The 22182-nt window shown below is 35.3% G+C and overlaps 1 protein-coding gene across 6 annotated transcripts in view; it reads left to right on the top strand.

Moving 5' to 3' along the window:
- Positions 1-21005, top strand: part of NEK7 (NIMA-related kinase 7) — a 123352-nt gene extending 102347 nt beyond the window's left edge. For all 6 annotated transcript variants that reach the window (XM_004685480.2, XM_012727002.1, XM_012726999.1 and 3 more), the window contains 2 exons: positions 1425-1538; positions 19174-21005. In XM_004685480.2, coding sequence (XP_004685537.1) covers positions 1425-1538; positions 19174-19284 — 225 coding nt within the window. In that variant the 3' untranslated portion in view covers positions 19285-21005. The remainder of the gene's footprint in view (positions 1-1424; positions 1539-19173) is intronic.
- The last annotated feature ends 1177 nt before the right edge of the window (positions 21006-22182 follow it).

Raw genomic sequence — 22182 nt, 5'->3', positions numbered from 1 at the left:
GTATGTACACTTACTTAGGGTTTCTACAGGCATGAAGAGACTAGAGTTTATATGTGTAAATGTGTTTTCAAGGTGGCATTTTTAATATTCTCTTATTACATTCTTGCATTTTAAACAAAGGACATGATAATCATCATAGTTCTTCTTTTAGAAATTCCTTCTCAGACATTTTTTAAGGAGTATTTTGAGTTGTTTTTTACTTTTTCCTCTTCATGGGGAAGACTGTTCCTAAGCTGGTTTTATACCGGTTGATGTAAGTTTTATATAAAATGTGGGCTTGGTGAAAATATAATGCACTGCTTTGTGGGTTTGATTTCCAGTCTCGTCCGCTCCAGGTTCAGGCTCCGAAGGAGTTAAAGTCTGTCTGGAGCAGCAGAAGACAGATGAGAGCCATTTTCAGCTTGTCCTGTCCCCGCTGACGCTCACTGAGTAGCACAGCATGGACTAGCGTGTTTCACACACACTCTGCCTGTCTGGGGAATGTACACATTGTCCTTCCAAAATCAAACTTATTAGCACATGTAGAAAAGGGTGACTGACTTTGGGGCAGCCTTACCCTCCGTGTTGTATTCTTGCTGCTGCGGTTCAAAGATTTAGAAGGTTTTGAACAGGATGCGAACATTTTAAATTGAATTTTTAGTTTGTAACCCTGCTTACGATAGTACTTGCTTGCACTTTAAATGTCAAGTTAGAACCTTGTCTTAAAATAAATTTAAATTCAATAATGTCTTTTTTAAAGTTGTTCATTCTCGGAGTCTTTTTTTTCTGCTTAAAAATCTTGTATGGAGGCTCTGAAGTAGCAACTATGACTTGTAGTGCTTTTGAACATAGTATTTTTGAGACATTATCCAGAGGAAAGAAGTTCTAATTCATTGTAAACTACTTGAGCATCAGTGATAAGTGTTCAGATTAAGAAGATTTTTTTTCTCTAACATAGAAACATCATATTAGATAAAAATACTATGTATTCTGTTTCTTAATTTTTACTAGGTTACAATTCAGTTGTAACTGCAGTTTAAGTCTGTTATATTTTGGAAATTACATAGTTGATATGTATCAGGGATGTCTGTTTTCTCACAGATAGACTGGTTGTTTTATGCCACTATATTTGCAAAGAGTTTTAAGTTCATGTTTTTTTTTTCTTAATACTCTTTCATATGATGTATGTGTAAACAAATGATTATAAGTTAACCATTTCTCCCTTTTAGGGAATATTAAATGTCGGGAAAAAAAATAACCAGATATTGAATTAAGATTTTTAAAACTTACTAAATAATTCTCAGAAAGGTGGTATTTGTAAAAAATCAAAATACCCCAAAACTTAAAGTATTTGTGAATATTTCTAGCCTATTATAATGTACTTGATGAAATCACATTTAAAATTGCTGTGTCACTTACATCAGTTTATTTGGGACATTTTACAGATGGCCGCATTACAGAGTCCATTCTATGGTGACAAAATGAATTTATACTCTCTGTGTAAGAAGATCGAGCAGTGTGACTACCCACCGCTTCCTTCAGATCACTATTCAGAGGAAGTGAGTAATTTTTCAGTCCATACATTTATCTCTTGTTCATTTTCCTTATGTCTTTATCTTTTTAGAAATTTTCCTTTATACGGATATACAAATGATGAGGCAAGGTGGCAGAAATTGTACTTTTCATTTGTGTTCATTCTCTTGGACACTTGCTGTTTAATAGTTGACTATGCAATTCATAATATGGTGTGAAACACCAGCACAGCATGTGGTGTAAAATTGGCCACTTCTAGGTGTGCTAAGAACAGTCGCCGACTTCACAGCATACTCAACACAGCTGAGGGCAGAATTAATGCTCAAACCCAGGCTCTGGTTAATCACCTTATCTAGATGCCCTGCTTAATAGGGCAACTCCTCATTCTCACAGTCTCAGATTCGTAATTTTAAGTTTCTTTGTTGGCAGAAGTTCCCTTCCTTCCATGTTTTCAAAAACAAATGTTCTTAGCTACATACCTCTCACCTTATTCTTTCAGCTTTCCCCTTCCTCCCTGCCAGTACCTGCCCCGTCACCACCATACTGCTGCAGTCAAATTCCTATGGGAAATGTCTTGAGGTTGTCATTGCAACATGTTAGAAAGTATATTGGATGGGATTAAAGATTGAGGCTTTGCTTTATTAAGATCTGAGTCTAGCTTGTGCTTGTTTTGGTGACCCATTAAAATGGAATTGTTTGGGCTCTCCCTAACACTGGGTTTTCAATAAGCAAAATATTTCCCAGTTAAGAAAATACATCATGATTTTACCAGTGTTTTGAGGGGAGGGTATTTGCAGAAGAGCTTTGTTTCAGGTGACTTAATGTGTCCACGTGGCTCTTTTTTGGAAAGCTCATTGGAGATATACCCAGAGGAAACCTGCCTTGAACTAGGACATCTCACCTTCTCGTGAGCTGCAGATTTTTGCCCAAGGAAAATGGAAAGGGGGAAAAGGAAAATACAAAACAATTATAACGTTAACTTATTAGATAGTGTTGTCAGTCTATTTCAAATAACTAGAAGTAGGTTTTAGCTTTATATATGGAAAATTGAATCAGTATAGCTTGAATAACTATCTGTAAAGAATTTTTACTGTATGTAAAAGACTCGTGGTCCTGAGATGTTATAAGTAGCTTTATTCCTAGTAGTTTTGATATTGATCATCACTGATGTCTGGTTTCCTGCTTTGTGGCATTTATATTCAGGTAATTAGAATAAACCTTTTAAGCAGTAATGATAATTTAGAAGTATTATCTTTATTTGATGTTATTGCTTTTATGTTAGCCATTTTTAATTACTATTTTGGGTATAGAATATAAATATAGCATTTCACAAAACCAACTTCAGAACTATAGGCCTGGAAATACAGTAGGGTGTGAACAATAATGCAAAATGATAGCAAGAATGTCAGGGGCCGTTCTTTGTTGTGTCATTCATGCTGTCTTCTTTTTTCCATGAAGCGCATGAATATTTCACATATCTGCATCCTCATCCCCTATTCTTCTTGACTAATTTTCAGACTGTCTGAATTTGCATTTCACATGGTAGCTGATTAGGAGATGCCGAGTGCAGCAGTGAAGCCTCAGCAGGCGGTTACCATGGTGACCTTCAGCAGGATTTTAATGATGATACCACTAGTGGTTCGTTGAAGTCGGCCTGCCTGCAGGGCTACTTCACTGCAGCTAAGTGTGAAGTTGGATATGCGGATTCTCAGCCAAGGGGCAAATATCAAAGTCTGGCCCAGATAGAAGGTCTTAGAGTTGGGAAAGGAAAATAGATTCCACTTTTTATTGTACTCTATATAGTTACCAGTTTCGAAAAGAGATATAAAGCAAAATATGTTATATGATGTACTTTCCAAAAAGGACAGTGTGATTCCACATATTGGTAGAATCTGTTGTTATGCTGTGGTCAAGTGGGAAGTTAGAATATCTAGGTAAACATGGAAACTAATTCCTGCTAAAGAAATGAAATATAAAACATACAGACTAATAATGTTACTCTTAACTTGTTCAGTTATTTAGAAGAGTTCTTAGAACAAGAGCTTGAAATGCAGGTATCTAATCCATACAGTCTCTTCTTAAGAAGGTACTCAATTTGTTGGTAAAATAATTATTCAGAATTTATGGTAGGAAAATTCCAAACATATTTGATGCTGCCATACATATTAGACATTTTAGATCTCTTAAAAGTGCAAATTGCCCTTTAGTTTTTAGCCTGGCATAAGATAGGAGATGTTGCAAAGTGAAGTATAAAGTTTGGAAACAGTGAACTTTTGTTAAGAGAGACTCTTAAAGTGTCACTTTTATAACTAACAGGTAATTGGGGTAAAAAAAACAATAACAGGTAATTGGGGAAAAAAAACAATTTAAGCAAATGTATTTTCTATTAAATATCTTTGTGGAAGTTCACCAAATTGACATATTTACTACCCATTATTAAAGACTACTACCCAAACAGGATTTGAAGGAACACTTCATGAGATAGTAACTGTGCCTACTAGTGAGCCTCACGTCGATAGGGAACTTAAGAACTGTACAAGATCTATTTCTAGATATTATCATTCCATTTAGAACTCAGAGTTTGAGTGGTTGAATTTTTTAAAAAATGTCATATTCTATTGATAAAGCAAAGATATGCTTAAGTAATAATGAAAACCAAAAATGGTAAGTAGCATCCTTTGGAAAAGTAAACCTGTACGTTAAATCTTTCTTTTTTTAATTATGCAGATATTACAGTGTATGAATGATTAGGTTTATGATTAAAATCTTAGCTATACATGGATGATATTAGGAAATGTGCATAAACCTGTTAAAATATTTTTGTTTATAAATAAACACCAGTCATTTTTTTGGTCTTTAACATTCTTTCAATATCCAGTGTAGCTATCATTACCCATGTATCAGCAGAGAATTACTGTGAGCGAACAATGAAAATCTTAGATTGGAAAGGTATTTCCCCTTAGCTATCTCTTAGTTTGAATTAAACTTGAAGTTTTTGGCTTTTATGATATTAACATGAGTGAAGCAAGCATTCATTGAACAGTGAATGTGTACACCGATTGATGACTCAGAAGGCCCCTCCTAAACTGATCTGAGTTTGTCAATACTGATGCATCATGGGATACTCTCTTTTCCCTTAACTCTACCAGGGTAGAGTCTATCAGAAGTCCCATGAACTTCCATGTTTCTCTGTGTGCTGTTTCCTCTCCCAGAAATACCCCTTCCTCTGTTCTTTACCACATGAACGCATTCTCCTTAAAACAAAGCTTGTACATCTTTTCCTGCTCAGTTTTTCTTCCCCCCCCCACCCCTGTTTGACCCCTCCCCTTGCCCCATTCCCTTGGCATTCACACTGCATTGTGGTTGTTTCTTTGCATGTGTAACTCCCTGCCTAGTTGCTGCACCTGAGTTTCAGTAACTCTTTTTTACCTATGTAGCTCTATACACATTTTAAAAGGTCTGATGGTTCATTATTGATTGATGGGGAGAACTAGGAAGTAAAGGAGTGAGATTAAAAGAATAAATGAAAAAGAGAATGAATGAACTGAGTGTAAGAAACTCTTCCAAAGAAAATTCTATGTAGTTAGGCAGAAAGTGACTCAAGAGACAACCCAGAAGATATGATAGCTGTCTTTTATTGATAGTACCTGTTATATGATTTTTTTTTTTTCTTATAAGCAATCAGCAGCAGCGTCTCTGGTATATTTAGTAACTATTTACTGGGAAATAGGACAAAAGGGTTTCCCCCCTCAATTTCAGTGTTTGATTCTCTGAGAGATACTAAAGTGATCATGAAAAGTACATTTTCACTATCACTCACTAAATTATTCCATGAGACTCTTAAGTTAAAAAAATAGTTACATTGACAATTATTTAGAAAATATAAAATGTTTAATATTAAAAATTCATCGTTTAAGTGGAAAGAACACAAGAAAGACTGCCTAGAATTGTGCCTTAGTGGCACGATCATTTGACAGTTACTCTTACAGGTTTGAGAGTTTTGGAATGGAATTGTGGAAAGCTAAATAAAGGGTTTCCATATGAAATAAGTAAGGGGAATTAGGATGATCATGGTTTTAGAAAATAGAGTAGCGTGAAATTAAAAATCTGAGAAAAATACTTTATGCAAAAAAGAAATTTAAGCAGTTATGAATCATTAGTGAGCTGTTAAACTATATTTAATAAAGTAACTATAATTTCAATACTTCATGTTGATCTGAACTGACGTCTATGAGATTTAGAGAGGTATGTATTTATCAGTAATTTAAAATTTTGTGTTAATGGACTTTTGGTAGGATACCATGTTATCTTCTAATTAATATTTCTGAAAACTTGCCAACTCATTAGGTCTTACCACTACTTTCTATAGGTGAAGAAATTAAAATTCTAATTTTGGAATTAGAATTACTAAGCGACTAATCAGTTTTCACATTATTTAATAATCACTCTTGGTCTACACTAAATTTCACAATTTCTTTTGTACCTTTATACTGCTAACCCATTGATAAGAAAATTTGTTTTTATTTAAAAATCCATTAATGGGACTACTTTTCAAGTATATAATATCTTTAAAAATGTCAATCTACAAGGTCACATCCAAGCAAAGAACTAATGAAGAATGAATGAAATCTCATAAACTTCCACCTCATAAATGGTAATAAACTTTTTTTTACTATAACTTCCCTTCCTTTACTTTTATTTTTTTCTTTCTTAGGTAAGAATTTGCCATAATGCCCCTCCTTGTTGTTAGACTTAGAGAACTATGAAGTTGGAGTGGAGGTTTTTTTTTCTTCTTTTGCACCCTTCCAGGAATAGTTTATTGGTACATCCTAAATGTTATTCCCTGCTGTTTCGTTCAGATGCATAAGAATTCCCAGCATCATTTTTGTTATTCTTCAAACAAGAAAAGTATTGGTTTTTCCAAAGTATTTAAAATATAAGGATTGAAAAGCATAATATTCTTTCTATGCTTGATTATAGTATAATAACAAAATAATATTAAATTTTGAACTGATCTAAGTCATTTTGAGATATTTCTAGGTCATTGTACTATATAAATATATTTACATGGCTTTAAGTGAAATGGGAATAATGAAGTTTTGAATTTTTGAAGTCACCCTAAAACAGTTTACCTGTTAATGCAATAAAGGCAATGGCATGATTTCCATTTTACATATGAGTAAACAGAAACCCAGTTCATATAAGCCAATCCTAGACTCTAGAGGTGGGGGACACTGGCAGGTTCTCACCTCTACCTTGCAGCATTCCACCTCTTGTGTTACAAGAACACATCACCTGCAGTAAACTCTCCCGTGCTCTATCAGTCAGCATTTCCAGTCTCCCTTTAGAGTTAGTGACTTTCATCTTTCTCTTCCCTCTTACCACCACGTATTACCCCGACTCTCCCTCCCTGAAGGGGCCCCATGTTCCAGGGCAGAAGTGTGATTCTGCCTTTTCTCAGAACACTCTTCTTCCTTGTGATTATTTGGACCTTTTACATTGGAAGGAAAAGATGAGAAAACTGTTTGCAGAAAACAGGAAATTATTTTTACTTTTTACAGTCTGATTAAATACTATTTCATGTTTTTCAAATACAATATTAAATATTGATCTATGTAATGTGAAACAAAATGTTATAATTTGTGATACCTTTATTAATACTTTTTTTTTAAAATGGTAACCCATAAAGAAAGGAAAATATTAAATAAAAGCTTTAAACTTTATAACTGTTTTTTTGTTTGTTTAGCCTCACATTTATAAGTAATTTCTTTGTATTGAAATTCAGAATATGCTTAAGGAAGCTTTATAAGCAAGTTGAGTCAATAACAAAAAATATGACCTTTGTTTTCACTGGTTAAAGAACTGTTTTATGTAAATAAGAAACAAAAAAGATGGAAGTGTCAGATACAGATTATTTTGCATTTATTGAAGTAAAGCTATGTTTGTGAAACTTTTTTCTTTGATCAGTCTAAGTAGTTTTAATTTATAGCTACTAGATTCACAAACTTTAATAGAACCATATAAATTCCCTAGAGTTGGTACTGGAAATTAACCAGTGTTACATTGGTGCAGGGAGATTCTGCCTAACACACTCTCCCAAAAATATTTAAATAAACAGCATTATGGCACAAATATATTGCACAAATGATGTTTGGGGCTAAGTCTGTTTTCACAAATATTGCTGTAATCACATCTTATAATTGCATAATCTAGTGCATAGAAAGACATTTATAATAAATATAATGCAGAACTGTGACACTGTTTACTAAAATTGACAACATTGATTGTTACTACAAAACACTCTTCCTAAAACTGATTTTGGTAATTTGATACAATTTCCTTCCTAAAACTGATTTTGGTAAGGGAGATATTTCATCATTTATTATATCAATTGACCATCTTACTTAAAGTTGCCATATAAAGTTAGATCTTTCAGCTTTGAATGCTCCGTTTTTGTTTAAAAATATATTTAAGTAGGCCCTTTGTTCACTTATGCTTCTGAAGTGACATTGGGGACCTGCTCCTTGAAGACATGAATCCAGAACGGTGCCCTATATTCACATATCCTGTGGGATCCTATAAAACCATGTAACTTTCTGTAAGACTTTCACAGTTTTCAAAAGACACACTGAATGATCTTCAGTTGTGAAATATAGACGTTACATTAGCTTATATCTGTGTCAGGTTGCTTTCTTTCCTGCTTTTCCTCTACCCCCAAGTCAATCACTAGTGACACTTTGGTGTACAAGTTGGATACGCCTAATCATTTTGTATAAATATCTAAAGCTCCGAAATATAGTGCACTTTAATGTATTAGACCCACTTTAGGGTACGAAAATGTGTCCTTGGATAGATGGAAATTGGGTATATCTGGGAGGCTGATATAACATAATTGGTCTCAGAGGGATTAAGATGGGGGTGAAAAAGAAACAGTACCAATAGCACCAGTCTTTATTATTCTATTGAGAATTGTGTTAGTGACCTGAAGCTATAATGCACAAAGAGCCCTATTGTTATTACCTGTACGTGACTGAACTTGATACGTAATTGGGTTATCCCTTCACAACAATGACTGTGAACACTGTCTTCTTATTAATATTTCTGAAACCATCGATATGCTTTGAAATATCTTTAGAAAGATGTAGATCAAAATATAATCGTACTTTTTCTCTTTATTAGAAACAAATATTCATATCACTTACAATTTTATGATCCTTTAGAAATGTAGAGAATCCTTGTTATTTTTACTTTATATGTTTTTTCTCATTTAAATGTTTCAGTATCGCTTTTCAAATTCCCTTAAGCATCTGAATTTAACTGTCTTTTCTTTCTTGATTTGGGCATTTGCATTTTCAGGTCTTATTTTCTGCCCTATTTTTAAATTATTATATAAAATAATATTTTTCCAAAAAGTACATATTTTTACAAGCATATTTAAACGCATGCATACACTTTGTGATAACATAAGCCTTTTTATTTTTAATTAATGTTGTAATATAGACTGATTTCAAGTAAATTTCTGTAATTTAAAGTAATAAATGGAAAGCTAATTTCTCAAACTTCTGAGAAAATAAAACTAGATATATAGGAGTGCATATCTATAATGCTTAAAGTTATTAGTCAAATTTGTTTTCCAAGAAGCTGGCTAATAATATAGTACTTAGAATCATTGCGAAGTACTGGATAAACATTAAGGCTTTTTTTATAGTAACAGTTTCCACAGATTTGCAGGAACTTTGTAAAATGGTAAGACTAACATTAAAGACTATCTCTATTACATTTTGAATATTTAATGTCGGACTTTGATAGAAAACATAGAGGCATTTTTTTAAAATGAGGTAGCATTGATTTACAACACTGTGATTAAGAGGTCTAGGACCATACCCTTACCAAATGTATGTTACAACTCTACATCTACCACCAAGGCACCATAAGTTAGAGGATTTTTTTTTTTTTAATGATTCATCAGGTTACTATGTAAGTATAAATAATTTCTCCCATATTAAGATTTATGAGACAAAATTAAAAAATACCTTTTATTTGTTCAGAGGGCAGGACTTTCACTTTTCCTGAATGAGTCAAATTGGAAATAATATTGAACAGTAGTCATAATACCAAGCTTAGGATTTTTGTGTCATCACTCAAGTGTCTCTGTTGTGAATAAAGTAAGCCCCATTGTGAGTTTTGCAAAGCCCTAGAGAAAATGTTTTGATTTGTATTTTGTTTGGAATTGGCCAATGAAACAGGAGAGCAGGTCCATTAATCTTAGAAAGCAGATAGGCTGAAAACTATCTGGAAGATAGCCCACCTTGTATGCAGTAATGGCAGCGAGAGAACCTGTAGACCAAGTCAGGATTTTCCTTTGGCATTATCTCAAACTAAGTTCAAAGGCCTGGACTGTGAAGCTCAGCTGCTTCAGGCCAAATCCAGGCTGTGCGCTTTATTGTCTTGTGTCCTCACGAATGTTCCTTCACTGTAAAATGTGTCTTGAGCGGTGACCCCACTGCATGGAGTCGTTATGAGGATTGAATAAGTTAAATGCATAGCATGGTATTCCATGAAATCAGCTTTTAGGAAATGGTTTTCACTGCTGTTGTCCTAGAAGCTCATAGCTGAAGCCCACAGTTGGATCACAGAACATAAGGAGATATCTTTTGATCTGATACTGTTTGGGGTCCGTATTGTCATTGTCCACTGAAAACTTTGAAAAACATTAGTTCCCTTGAACATTTCAATCTAAGTAATGCTCTGCTTTGCCTACTACCAACAAAAATTGCACCCTCAAGTGACAAGTGAGTCAGCCTGTTCTGTGTGGATTATTAGCAACTGAAAATTTGGAGTCTCTTGGAAACCACTTTTCTCTTCCTCTGACTAGTGACTTTTAAGCCCATTCTACTGTCTTACTATTAAGTCCCAGTTTCTAATAGCTAAATGACTGTTTTACCCTCCTATTCATTCATTACCCACCATTTTTACCTTCATGTATAAAAAACACAGATAACTCCTTTTAAAAGTTAAATGATACTGTAGTTTTATAGATGAAGAAGAAAGGATGAGCTGTGGCCTTATTTATGTAATGTAGATTGTTATCTGGTGTGATAGGAGATTGAATACATGTAGATTTTTTTAAACTAAGTTACTAAAGTTAAAAGTATAAAACTTTTTATATGCAGTAAGATAAAAGTAAATTAGTTGTGGTTTTCCCCTTTACTTTACCAAAAACTGTTGCAACTGATTTTTTTCCTCCACTAGGTTATCAGTTCAGTATTTTGGTTATTTATAATTTTTTATTTTATTGTGATATCATTGTTTTTTTTTTTAACTTAAGTAACTTTACTTGACAACATATATGTAAGATTTGCATTACTGAAAATGTGTGTGTACTACATTAAATTCATCACTAAAATTTAAAACACCCGTAATTACCTCATATATATAAAGAACAACTATATCAAAGTAAGAATTCAGACATGAGTCTCCCCTTTCATATTTACAGTCCTCTCTTTTTTTCAAAGAGGACTTATACGACTTGTAGGTTATTACTATAAATATAGACGTAGAAGTACAAGTTCAGAAGTGGGGATAGAAAGGAATGTAAATATGCCTATCCTGTTAGTTAATCCAGTGCTGATGGTTGAACATGTCATTTCGTTATTGCTTCTTTTTTGTTTGGGCACAAAGGGAAGCCGTAAGCAAATTATTTCTGCTCTTAAGGAGGAAATATCCCAGTTCTACAGAGAAGACAAAGTTTTCTTCTATTGTGGTAGGATCCCGTGGAAGGATCTGCGAATGAGGTACCAGATAGTGTGTTCCACAGCAGTTATACAGCAAATACTTAAGTGAGTTTTGATAAAAGCCAAAAGCAAATATTAAAGCATGGCTTTGGAAATTTGATATGGCAGTGGAGTAAATTCATATGCTCCAAGGATACAGTCTTCTGGAAACCTAATTTGAGTAAAGGTTAGAACTTAAATCAGTCAGTTGTAAAAATGAATTTTATCCATTTGTTTAGGATCGTCCCTAAATTTGATTCTCTTAGCAAGAGTTTTATAGAGGCTACATGACATACTTTTCAATACTCTTTGAACATTCATATCTTTGAATATTCATTCAAATCTTAATATACTCTTTGACAAAAACCTGAAGACCTGGATTCTATTCTGCTCATTTGCTTAAAGGAAAACCAATATCAAATCAGGTTGACAGCCTTGATCAAAGTTGAGGCATCTTATGTCCTGTGTTCACTGGATGGAGTGAGTCAGAATGAATGAATGAATGAATAAAATAAAAGCACCTGAGATGTTACTGTCTTAACTGCTGTGATGACCACCTTGTAACTAGTACTTCCTGTTAATGTCTAGTGACTTATCTCAGATAACCTTAAACCAGCAGTGATGCTGACTAACATTGCACATTAAGCTGTGTGAGGCGTCTGAGCAATTCAAGCCAAATGGCCAATTAGGTGGGGGATTGCCACGCTTTAAAAATAAATGTGAAAAGGCTCTGAATGCTTTTGTAAAAGATCAAATCCCATTTAAATTTGGCATTTTTTAAACCCAAAATGATAACCTGCCCCAAGTTAACATAAGAGAATCACATCACTCACAGTTATATTCAGTATAGCTTAACATCTTTTTACCTTTATAATCTAAATAGGAGGAGAGTCACAGAACCCATTCTAATATACAATTCAGGTGTAGAGAGTAAACTGAAAATTCGGTAATTCATGGTTCTAGTAAGCATCTCTAACACGATACCCTCCAAACTGCCCCTCTTGCCATTTCTCGTCCCTGTGTGTCACCTACCTCTGCCCCTGGTGCTCATGGCAACAGTGCCTTCCAGGTACCCTGGGAAGGACTTCTGAATAACAGTGCTCTTAACTTGAGGTCTTAGAGGAACATAATTGAACATTCTTTTGGTGTCACTCTGCTTGATCTTTGACTATGTCAAGAAGATGTATACTGAACTTGGTTTGAGAGATCTCTCTCCCTTCTTGCTTAAAAACTGATTTCTGGCCCTCCCTAGTGGCGCAGTGGGTTAAAGCACAGCACTGAGAATCTAAAGCCGCTTCCACATGAGTTCAATTCCCGCCTGCCCCAGAGGTGACCACATGGTGTGGCAGACCTCTCCTGACCCGTCCGCTGCTCCCCTCAGCAGTGTACTTCGTCGATCTGCCTGTTCTGTTCCCCACTCTGTCTCTGGTGAAGCCTCTCACCGCCCCTGAGCCTCTGGCCTGTACCCCAGTTCTGTATGCACAAATAAATCTTTAAAAAAATAAAAAACAAAACAAACAAACAAAAAACTGATTTCCTGTTGCCTTCTTAAAAGGCCCTAAACTCCTATGTCTTTCTTTTTAATTGACCTCAGTTTATCATTTCATCCCCATTGTTCCCTATTCACACTGAAGTACTAGCTGTGGCCTTCACATACTCACACTACTTCACCTGAGCATGTTTGTTCTTTCCATTATCTCTGCTTAGAATCTTCGCCTCCCATTCCATATTAGAACTGTGTTCATGCTTCAGACCTCATCTCAAGGGCCACAACAAAATCTGCCCTTTGTCCCTCAGCCAGAATTACGCATTGATTCTCTCATTCATTCTGTGTGCACTAACCATTCATCACTACCCACCCTTCAGATGAATTTAGTTTACTAAGAGCATAGACATTCAGTGAAGTATAATTAGGTATTATAGGGACCTTAATAAATTATTGTGACTGTACACTGGGAGCCAAATGGAAATATTGGTAATGCATGACAGCAGGATGATTAGAAACAGCTTTAGAGAGAAAATGTGTGGAAAATGAGTAGACTGGGCAAAAGAGTTGGAGGTCTGGGGAAATGTGGCATAAGTAGAGCACCAACATAAGCAGAAAGGGGTGGGTATGGGGCAGTTTGGTGAGCACAGAACTGCCGTTGTAATGTAGAGTAGCTGTAGAGAGGTAAGCTTGGAGTCTAAAATTCAAACTGGAAAAATAAGAAGGAACAGCATTTTAGAACCCTGTGAGACACCATGCCAAGTGTATTTGCCTTTCAGTGAGGGGTCACGAAAATGCTTCATATTGAAGTATGGTTAGTTTGGTGTTTATGCAGACCTAGCGAGAGCAGAAGAAAACTATAGGCAAGACTATTCCAGGGGTGTAACAGTGAAGACTGTGCAGTAAGAACAAATGGAAGATTTAATGGAGCTTGGGTATGATGATGAGACAGGTCATATCAGGGAAAACTTGATAAGGTGTTGTGTGTACAAATTGCAGATTCTGGTTTGAGAAATTTAAGACACTGCCCAAGATAGTAAGAACTTGTTTGGGAAGAAAATTAGTAAGGTCTCAGCTCTAAACATTATGATATGAGGTATTTGTGATAGATATGCCCAGAAGGCAGTTAGCCATAGTGATTGGGGCCTGTAGGGAGGTCTGGGCTGAAGACATGTGTCTGTGATTCTCAGTGTGTTGGTAATTTTTGAAGCCATGATAGTAAATAAAGTTGTTTAGAGTAAGAAAGCAGAGTAAGAAGGAAAAGTGGCAAGTAAAGGAAAGAACTTAGGAGCATACCTGTATGAAGAGGGTTATCAGATGATAAACCTGTGAAGGAAACAAGAAGAGAAAAAGGCAGACAAGTTAGAAGAGAACCAAAATGGTGCCATGAGCCTGAGCCAGAGAAGGAGACTCCCAACAAGAATGTGAACACAGCGCCAGCTACATAAGAGCTGACGGGTAGAGTTATTACATTTAGCAACTGGCATATAGTGCTGATCCTTGCCAGTGTACTTTCTTCGAAGTACTTGTAGGGAATGGAAATGAATAGTTCATTCTAGAGAGCTTAATTTAGTAGGCTGAAGAACTTGATAATGTAAGTAAAATTTTTCTCCAGAGGCTCGGCCTTAAGGCAAAAAAATTAGAGGGACAAGTAGTTAGCAGCAGTTCTGTGCATTTTTTCCTTTAATCTGAGAGAAACTTAATGGTACTAATAGATGATAAAGAATCAGCAAATGAAGGGGAATCGAAAATACAGAAGAGGAATGATAGATTCATTCACTTACTAAATTTTCATTGCGATTCAACTCTGTAAAGATTCAGAGATGGAAGAGATTCCAGCAATAGAGTTGAGAGTAGGAAAAAAATCCCTTTGACCACAGAAGAGTAAATGCAAAGATGACTCAGATGTAGGTAGGGTTGAAAGTGTGGGGGCAAGAGACTGAAGAAGCATAGGGGTTGTTTGGCTTTCTTGTGAAGTGGGAGGTCAGGGCGTGGATGGGAGGAGTTAGCAGGTGGTGCCCACGGCAGTGATCTGGAAATAGCCATGTAGGGGCCTGGGGCTCATCAGGTATAACATTTGGGTGCAAAACAGCCTCCACAGTCCAGTTTCAGTTGGAATCCTGAATCTGGTGACTACTGACTGGGGGCTTTCTGTGGTTTTCTCCAGCAGTCCCTAGTTTTTCAGGGGAGGTATAGGGAGAGAAAATAAAGACTGATTAGTGGTGATGTTGCCAAAGAAGTGGTTAAAGAATTGTGTTGTGAGGTCTAGATCGGAAGTGAACAACACATTCAACAGGAGATGATTTACTGGAGGGAAGTGGCCTGGAAATAGGGTGAATCAGAAATCATAGTGCAGCCGGGCTGAGATAGGGTGAGACGCCTGACAGGACAGCAGCTTGTTCTGACTTTTCTTAAGTGACCCCACAACATTTTGAGGCATAGGCTGTGCTTCTGGGAGGCAGAGACTAAAATGGTATGAAAGTGAGTATTAAGGTCTGGTAACCAAGAAACATATTGGACAGAGTATGGATATCATAGTGACCCCAAGTGACAGCTGCAGTCCTTGGACTGTCAACCTGATGTCCAACCTGGTGTTTTCCATGAATGAGGTGGAACAACTGAGTGAAAAGAATGCAGGAAAAGAAGGATAATTATGGCATTGTCTCGGTGGAGTCTTTTTACTTCTGACTGCCTCACCAGGTCTCTTGAGATATCTATCGCTTTATAATTTATACATAGAATTGTTCATATGATTTCTCAGCCTCCTATTTGTTTCCTTATTAATCATTTCTCTTTTCCCCCACTAGATTGCAAACTGTATAAGGGCAGGTGACATGTATATTTCATTTGCTGCCTTATCCCTCCAGTACATAAAGTGGCAGGTACATAGTAACTAGTCAGATTTTATTTAAGGAATGGATGGCACGTGGGGGAAGGGGGAGTCAGGTTATCAGGAAGGAAAATGAGTCACTCCCTTCTCTTCTCACCCTGGACAGTCAGCCTTCTTTTGTGGACAGGTGGTTTGATTTATCCTTCATGCCCCCTAATGCCAACATCTCTCTGAAAAAAGAGTAGGTCCTCTGGAAATATTGGTGTGCCAAAGGCTTTAATTGATGCACAAACATACTTTAATTTTATAGGGTTTTGGTTTCTTACTTTGTTAAATGTTTATTTAAGAAGTTTAGGAAAAAACATATCAAGTTGAACATCAGCATTACCTGAATCATAAATGCTGTTTATGAGGTATGCATACTTTATATCTCATTTTATATCATAAAAATAATAATTCCTCTCAAAAATAAAATCTTGAAGATAAAATGAAGTACATTTCTATTGGAGATTAAACTAGCATAACTGCATTGTGCTAGCTCTGTCTCCTAAGGGATTTCTGGTTTGCTGTCCTCTGGGAGGGTTAAGAAGCAACATTCACTGCTGTTTCCACTGCTCGCCCTTTATCTGTCTTTATCTTCTCCTCTCTTGTCATTCCTGGTTCTCATCTTTTACTCTGGAGAGCTAGAGAGCCACTGCCTTTTTAGATAAACTGCATCATTCCATCTCCAATCAGGGTGGTTTCTCCTCCTAGAAGAACTCCAGGGCCCACCATTTGCTGCATTCAGTTGGAAATCTCACCCTATTTTGTGTTTAGAAGGCAGGAAAAGAAAGATTTAATGCCAACTTGAAGGATGCGGCAGCTTTATTCAAAGAACCGCTGTTGGACCTACTTGTGTTTTGGTTAAGCACTGTGACATTTTGAACCACAGTTTTCCTTTCATCCTTTCTGCTGCTGCTTTTTTAAAAGATTTTATTTATTAATTTTTGTGTAGAATAACTGGGGTATAGATCAGAGGTAGAGGAGTGAGAGGATTCACCAGAAACAAGTTGGGAACAGAACAGGCAGATCTACTGAAACACACTGCTGAGGGGGCAGCGGGCGAGCCAGGAGCAGTCTGCTGTGCCCTGTGGGTCAGCTCCCTGCCTGGGGATCGAACTCGGGGATCATCCTACTGGTAGTGCTGAGACTTAACCCTCCTAGGCCACCAGGGAGGCCCCTTTATGCTTCTTTTATCTTTTTTATTTCGAAAGAAATTGCCTTTTCATTTTCATTATCTTTTTACTATTGCTGTAAATGCTTTTCCTACCATTTTCTCTGTTTCTCTATTTTCTTCATCATGTATAACTGGGTGTTTTGTTTTGTTTTGTTTTCTCATTATAGTGGGGAAAATAACAACCTCTTTCTTACTTGAACTTCTCTTACATCACTACTCTAAAATGTCCCTTAAGGACATTTACTGCTGTTCTCTGCTCTTTTGCAAGAATGAAAATGCTCAGACCCTCTCAGCAGGTGCAGCATCACCATCAACATTGACTAATTTCCACATGTGAAGTCAAATCATTAAACTTAACTCCAGCCGAATCATCTAATTTTAGAAATGAGAGAAGAGCCTTTAGCAGTCATCTGTTCCAGCCTTTCTGGTTAAGTAGTAGATGAAGAAATAAATCTCGACCAAGTGCCTTGCTTGCACCACCGTTGTTTGCAGCACGCTCACTGTTCTGTCTCCTCTCCAGCCCTCCCTTGGTCTGGCGAGCCTCATACACACTTGCTTCAGCGTGACATTTCCCAGTGACACAAGCCTTCGCCATAGCACTATTTAAACAGATGCAGCCCACAGATTTCATCGCCATTCATTTCCTCTAGATGAAAGTTCTTTTTATGATAGAAATTTAGGACTATGATGAAATTATATATTTTTTAATTTATTAAGTGTTAATATGTTAACCAGAGGAATTAATGCAGTTTTCAAAGTAGCTGAATTATTCCTAATGACATGGTTACAAGGCAAAAGAAGCTCACTCTTCCTCTTAAGTTGTCTTATGGTCTGTGAAAGATCATGTGTAGTGTTATAAAGACACATAGTTTCATAGACTGATGACAGTTAGAACCATGAATGAAATCCCATGTTCTTCCACTCAGCGGCTCTGGAATCCAATGGGCGGGTGTTTTCTTAACTCAGTAGGGTGTGCCTTTTCCCCTGCAATGTAAACACGTGACCTCTACTGTGTCATCTGTACAGTGATGACAGTAATATTACCACATACAATTGAGAATTCAAATGCTACTTACAATTTACCTTGTTCATAATTGATTGTTCTTTGTTCATTGTTTATTGAATTATTTTTTATTGAGGTAACATTGGTTTGCAACATCATTTGATTCAGAGGTAGAGAGACCCATACTTCTTCAGATGTGTGTTGCCACCCTACACTCACCATCAAGGTACCCATAATCCTCCACCATTGTCCATTGAGCCTCCTTTCGCCTTTTGCTGGCCTCTCTTCCCCTCTAGTAGCCTCAGTCAGTTCTAAGATTTGTTTTGGCTTACTTTGGCCCATCACTTTGTATTCCACATATGAGTGAAATCATGCAGTGTTTGTGTTTTTCTTTCTGACTGACTTTGCTTTGCATAATCTCCTCCAGTTCCATCAATGTTGTTGCAAATATCAAAAGTTCATCTTTCTTTTTTATAACTCTGTAGTGTTCCATTATGAATATACATCATACCATCTTAGTCTTCTTATCCGTCTTTGGCACATCTGTTGTTTCCATAACTTGGCTATTGTAAATAGTTCTGCAGTGAACACAGAAGTGTATATATTGCTTTGAATTAAGTGGTTTTGCATGCTTTAGGTAGAGACCTAGGAATGGAATTCTAGATCACGTGGTAGATCTATTTTTTACTATTTTAAGAAACATCCACACTGTTTAGCATTAGTTTTTCCCAGCACCATTTTTTGAAGAGACTTCTTTCTTCATTGTATGCTCTTGGCTGTCCTATTTTTAGTTTAGAGGAGTGCTTAACTCACCCCATTCTAATCTAATATAAACTAATTAAAAGCATTGTATGTATTTATATAATGACTAATGATAAATGTATGTGCTAACATCTATCCTAATTGCCTCATATAAAATTTTATATATATAAAATTAATTATTAAAGTTTAAACTTAGAATCAAGGTTATAAGTTTAGATCAAATAAGTATATCTATCTACAGTTAAGTATATCTATCTACAGTTAATTTGGAGCTTTATAGTTTAAAAAAAACTACTGTTTTTTGTAAGCTGTCTTCTGATTAATTTTCTCTGAAATTTAATATGGCCATTTAAAGCCTCTTATCATGAAAAATACTTCTTGCTTGACATTAATAGTCACCAATAAATATATTCCTTAGAACATTCAACTAATTATAAAATCACTGACACCAGTCATGTTTGTTTCTAGCCAAATGAATATTTACTCAGAAAATGTACTTTTCTTGTAAATCTGTAGATATTTGAAATTTCTTCACTTGTAATTATGAACTGAAACGGTCTTCTTACGCATGTTGTTTTTCTCTCTTGGCAGCTACGACAGTTAGTGAATATGTGTATCAACCCAGACCCTGAGAAGCGACCAGACATCACTTATGTTTATGACGTAGCAAAGAGGATGCACGCGTGTACCACAAGCAGCTAAACATACAGAAGATCATGAAGAACTTAACCAAAATAATTTAAAGTATTTTTGTGCAAATTATACCTCCCTGTTTCTGTCTGGGTGTTAATATTTCAGAGCTGATATGCTTTGAATCCTTAACCAGTTTTCATATAAGCTTCATTTTGTACCAACTTAAGTCACCTTTCGCAAAACCCCAAATGACTTTGGAATAATTAAATTGCATGTTAGGAGAATCAGTAAAATGTAAAACATGTAGTGACTATATGTTTTCAGGCCTAGGAGTTTTCTGCTGATAAATTTGTGTTCAAATAGACTCTCAGTGCCAAATATTGCAGGTGCAGTCTGGCACTCAGCAGCATAGACTGGGAAGTGTCTGAACATGTGACTTGTTCGCCTTTCAGTCACTTACGGACATTTGAGATGAGCACAATCGTGAACTTTTGTGATGACTTCACCTGTAACAGTTTAAAGTATGTGTTTTAGTCCTTAGCATTGTAGCTTTTAAATATAATTAAGATAAATGTAGACATACACTATTTCAGAAACATTTAAAATTCTTTGCTTATACATTCGAAATGCAACTTTTAAATGTGAAAAGATTTGGGGACAAAATGTGAGTCAGACACTGAAGAGTGTTTTTGCTTTATTTTGTTTTAATTTCTTTGATTGTTTCTTTGCATTGAAATGGTATAAATGAATCTATTTAAAAAGTGGTTAAGGATTTTTTTGGCTGGTGTGATAGTAATTTTAAAACTTGCACATTGCCCAAGCTTTTTTGTGTTTTTGCTGTTGTTTGTACATTTGAAAAATATTCTTTGAATAATCTTGCAGTACTATATTTCAATTTCTTTATAAATTTAAATGCTCTACTCATAATTGTATACTGTAGTATAAGTGTCTGTTTTATTCATAGATTTTATTGAAGTGCTGATTGGTCCCCTTCAGAAATTTTTTTATATTCTTCAAGTTACTTTCTTATTTATATTGTATGTGCATTTTATTCATTAATATTTTCTGAACATAAAATCTTTTTAAAAATCTTTGGCATACCAACACTTTCCCTGGATTGAAACATTTTTTTTAAATTTCAAAATATTGGCCTACCCTGTGTGGATGGTGTATTTTGTCTTGTTTGAGAGGAAGAAAAGGATGTATGTTGCACCGTACCTGTGAATGTTGATACAGCTTCAGTTCATTGGACAAGATTGTAATTGTAGAACATGTTTAAAGAAATGAAAACTAGCCATTGTTACCACAGCCAGAATTTTTATGAGATTTACATTTCTGTTGAGAAGATTTTAAGCAAAGTACTGTATTCAAGAATGAAGATGACAGAGATGATAACACTTCATTTACTTTAAGGAAATGTGCAGAGTTTCCTAAATACTGTTGTGGAGATGTGTTTTCCCTGAACAACTTCCTGTTAGTGATGACTGGTTATTCCTCACAGCATTGTGACTAGCCAAATGGCCGAGTGGCAGACCATGCCACCCATGACCTTGGGATATATAATCCTGTTAACATGAAGAGGACACCTTCCTTTAGCTGATAAAACTACTGGTTTTGTTTTTTCATATAAGTATTTTTCCTATAGTCATTTGAATAGTTTCAAATAATTTGTACACTTAAAAAATGTGTAAAGGGCAAAAAAAAAATAAGCTATTTTTCCCCAAAACTTAATCAGTTATGTTATCCATCAGTCATGTTATCTGAAGGACAATTTTATCTTAACATAGGCAGATGAAACTGGTTGATCTTAATGAAGACTGAATGAATTGTTCTTCCCAGGTTCTACTGCCTTAGAACATTCTTACTGAGCACCCAGAGAGTTATCTCTAGTAGTAGAAGTAAAACTGTTTCCAGTTAACCATTGGTGTCATGTCCATTCTATTGTAATATAATTGATTGAGATGAAATGTTTGTGGTTGAAGCAGTCTTTTTCTTGCAGTATTTAAAAATACTGCAAATAATGCAGCTCTAAACTGCATTAGCTGCCTGCTAACAATGACTTTTAAGCAAAGATTTAAGCTTTTCTTTTAGTTAATCTATCTGCCAAAGGAATTAGCTGGGAAGAATTGAATGATCAGGGAATTTCATTATTTTCTACATGTAGAAACTTTGTTTCTGATATTGTATCTTTTTTATCTAAGTGTTTATATTTTTCCTGAAACCACTGTGTAAATTTTAATTTAGAATGGGATCATTTCAAAGAATTATGAAGATGATTATAGGTTTTACTTTTATAATCACCTACAAAATGTTCTCTCTATACCTTTGTTTGTAAATCAATTTTGTGTTAAATGAAACATTTTAAAGGAATTGAGAATCAGTAAAATGAAAGGCATATCTGATTCTAAACCTTTTTTAACCATTGGTACAGGTTACCCAGGTTACACTGGGGGTAACTTTGTTTTGTATGCTGAGGTTTAGGAATGGTCAATGAAGGGTACCCCAATATAAATAAAGTGCTCAACAATGTGCAATGATTGTAAATTTAGTAAGATATTTCATGAATGCTTTGCCATTCTACCTGGTATCTATCACAAAACACCTTTCTTGTATCCATATACTTCAGGTGTTGCTGTTAACATTTACATATTTATTTTAACCAAAATGTTATTCATATTAAATGTTTTTCTTTAAAATTAATGTATTATGTTTATAACCCACAATTACATAATTATCCTATGCCTTATATTTCAGTAGTACTGTAATATGGACTTTTTGTGAAATACTTTTATTTTGTTATGCTTCAAATACACATACTAAAAGATTCTGTTACTAGCTTTGAAAATTGTATTATATCCTAATATAAATAAAATATAAAATTTAAAATAGTACAGTAAAAATTTAAGTAGCTGTGGTCTTTTTTCTCTTAATACCTGTTTATTTCATTTACTACTTAACCTACAGTAA

The sequence above is a fragment of the Condylura cristata genome, unplaced genomic scaffold, assembly GCF_000260355.1.
Source record: "Condylura cristata isolate star-nosed mole 26May11 unplaced genomic scaffold, ConCri1.0 scaffold00018, whole genome shotgun sequence".
Lineage (NCBI taxonomy): Eukaryota > Metazoa > Chordata > Mammalia > Eulipotyphla > Talpidae > Condylura > Condylura cristata.
The sequence above is the reverse complement of the archived record's forward strand: the minus strand, read 5'-3'. Positions and strand labels throughout refer to the sequence as shown.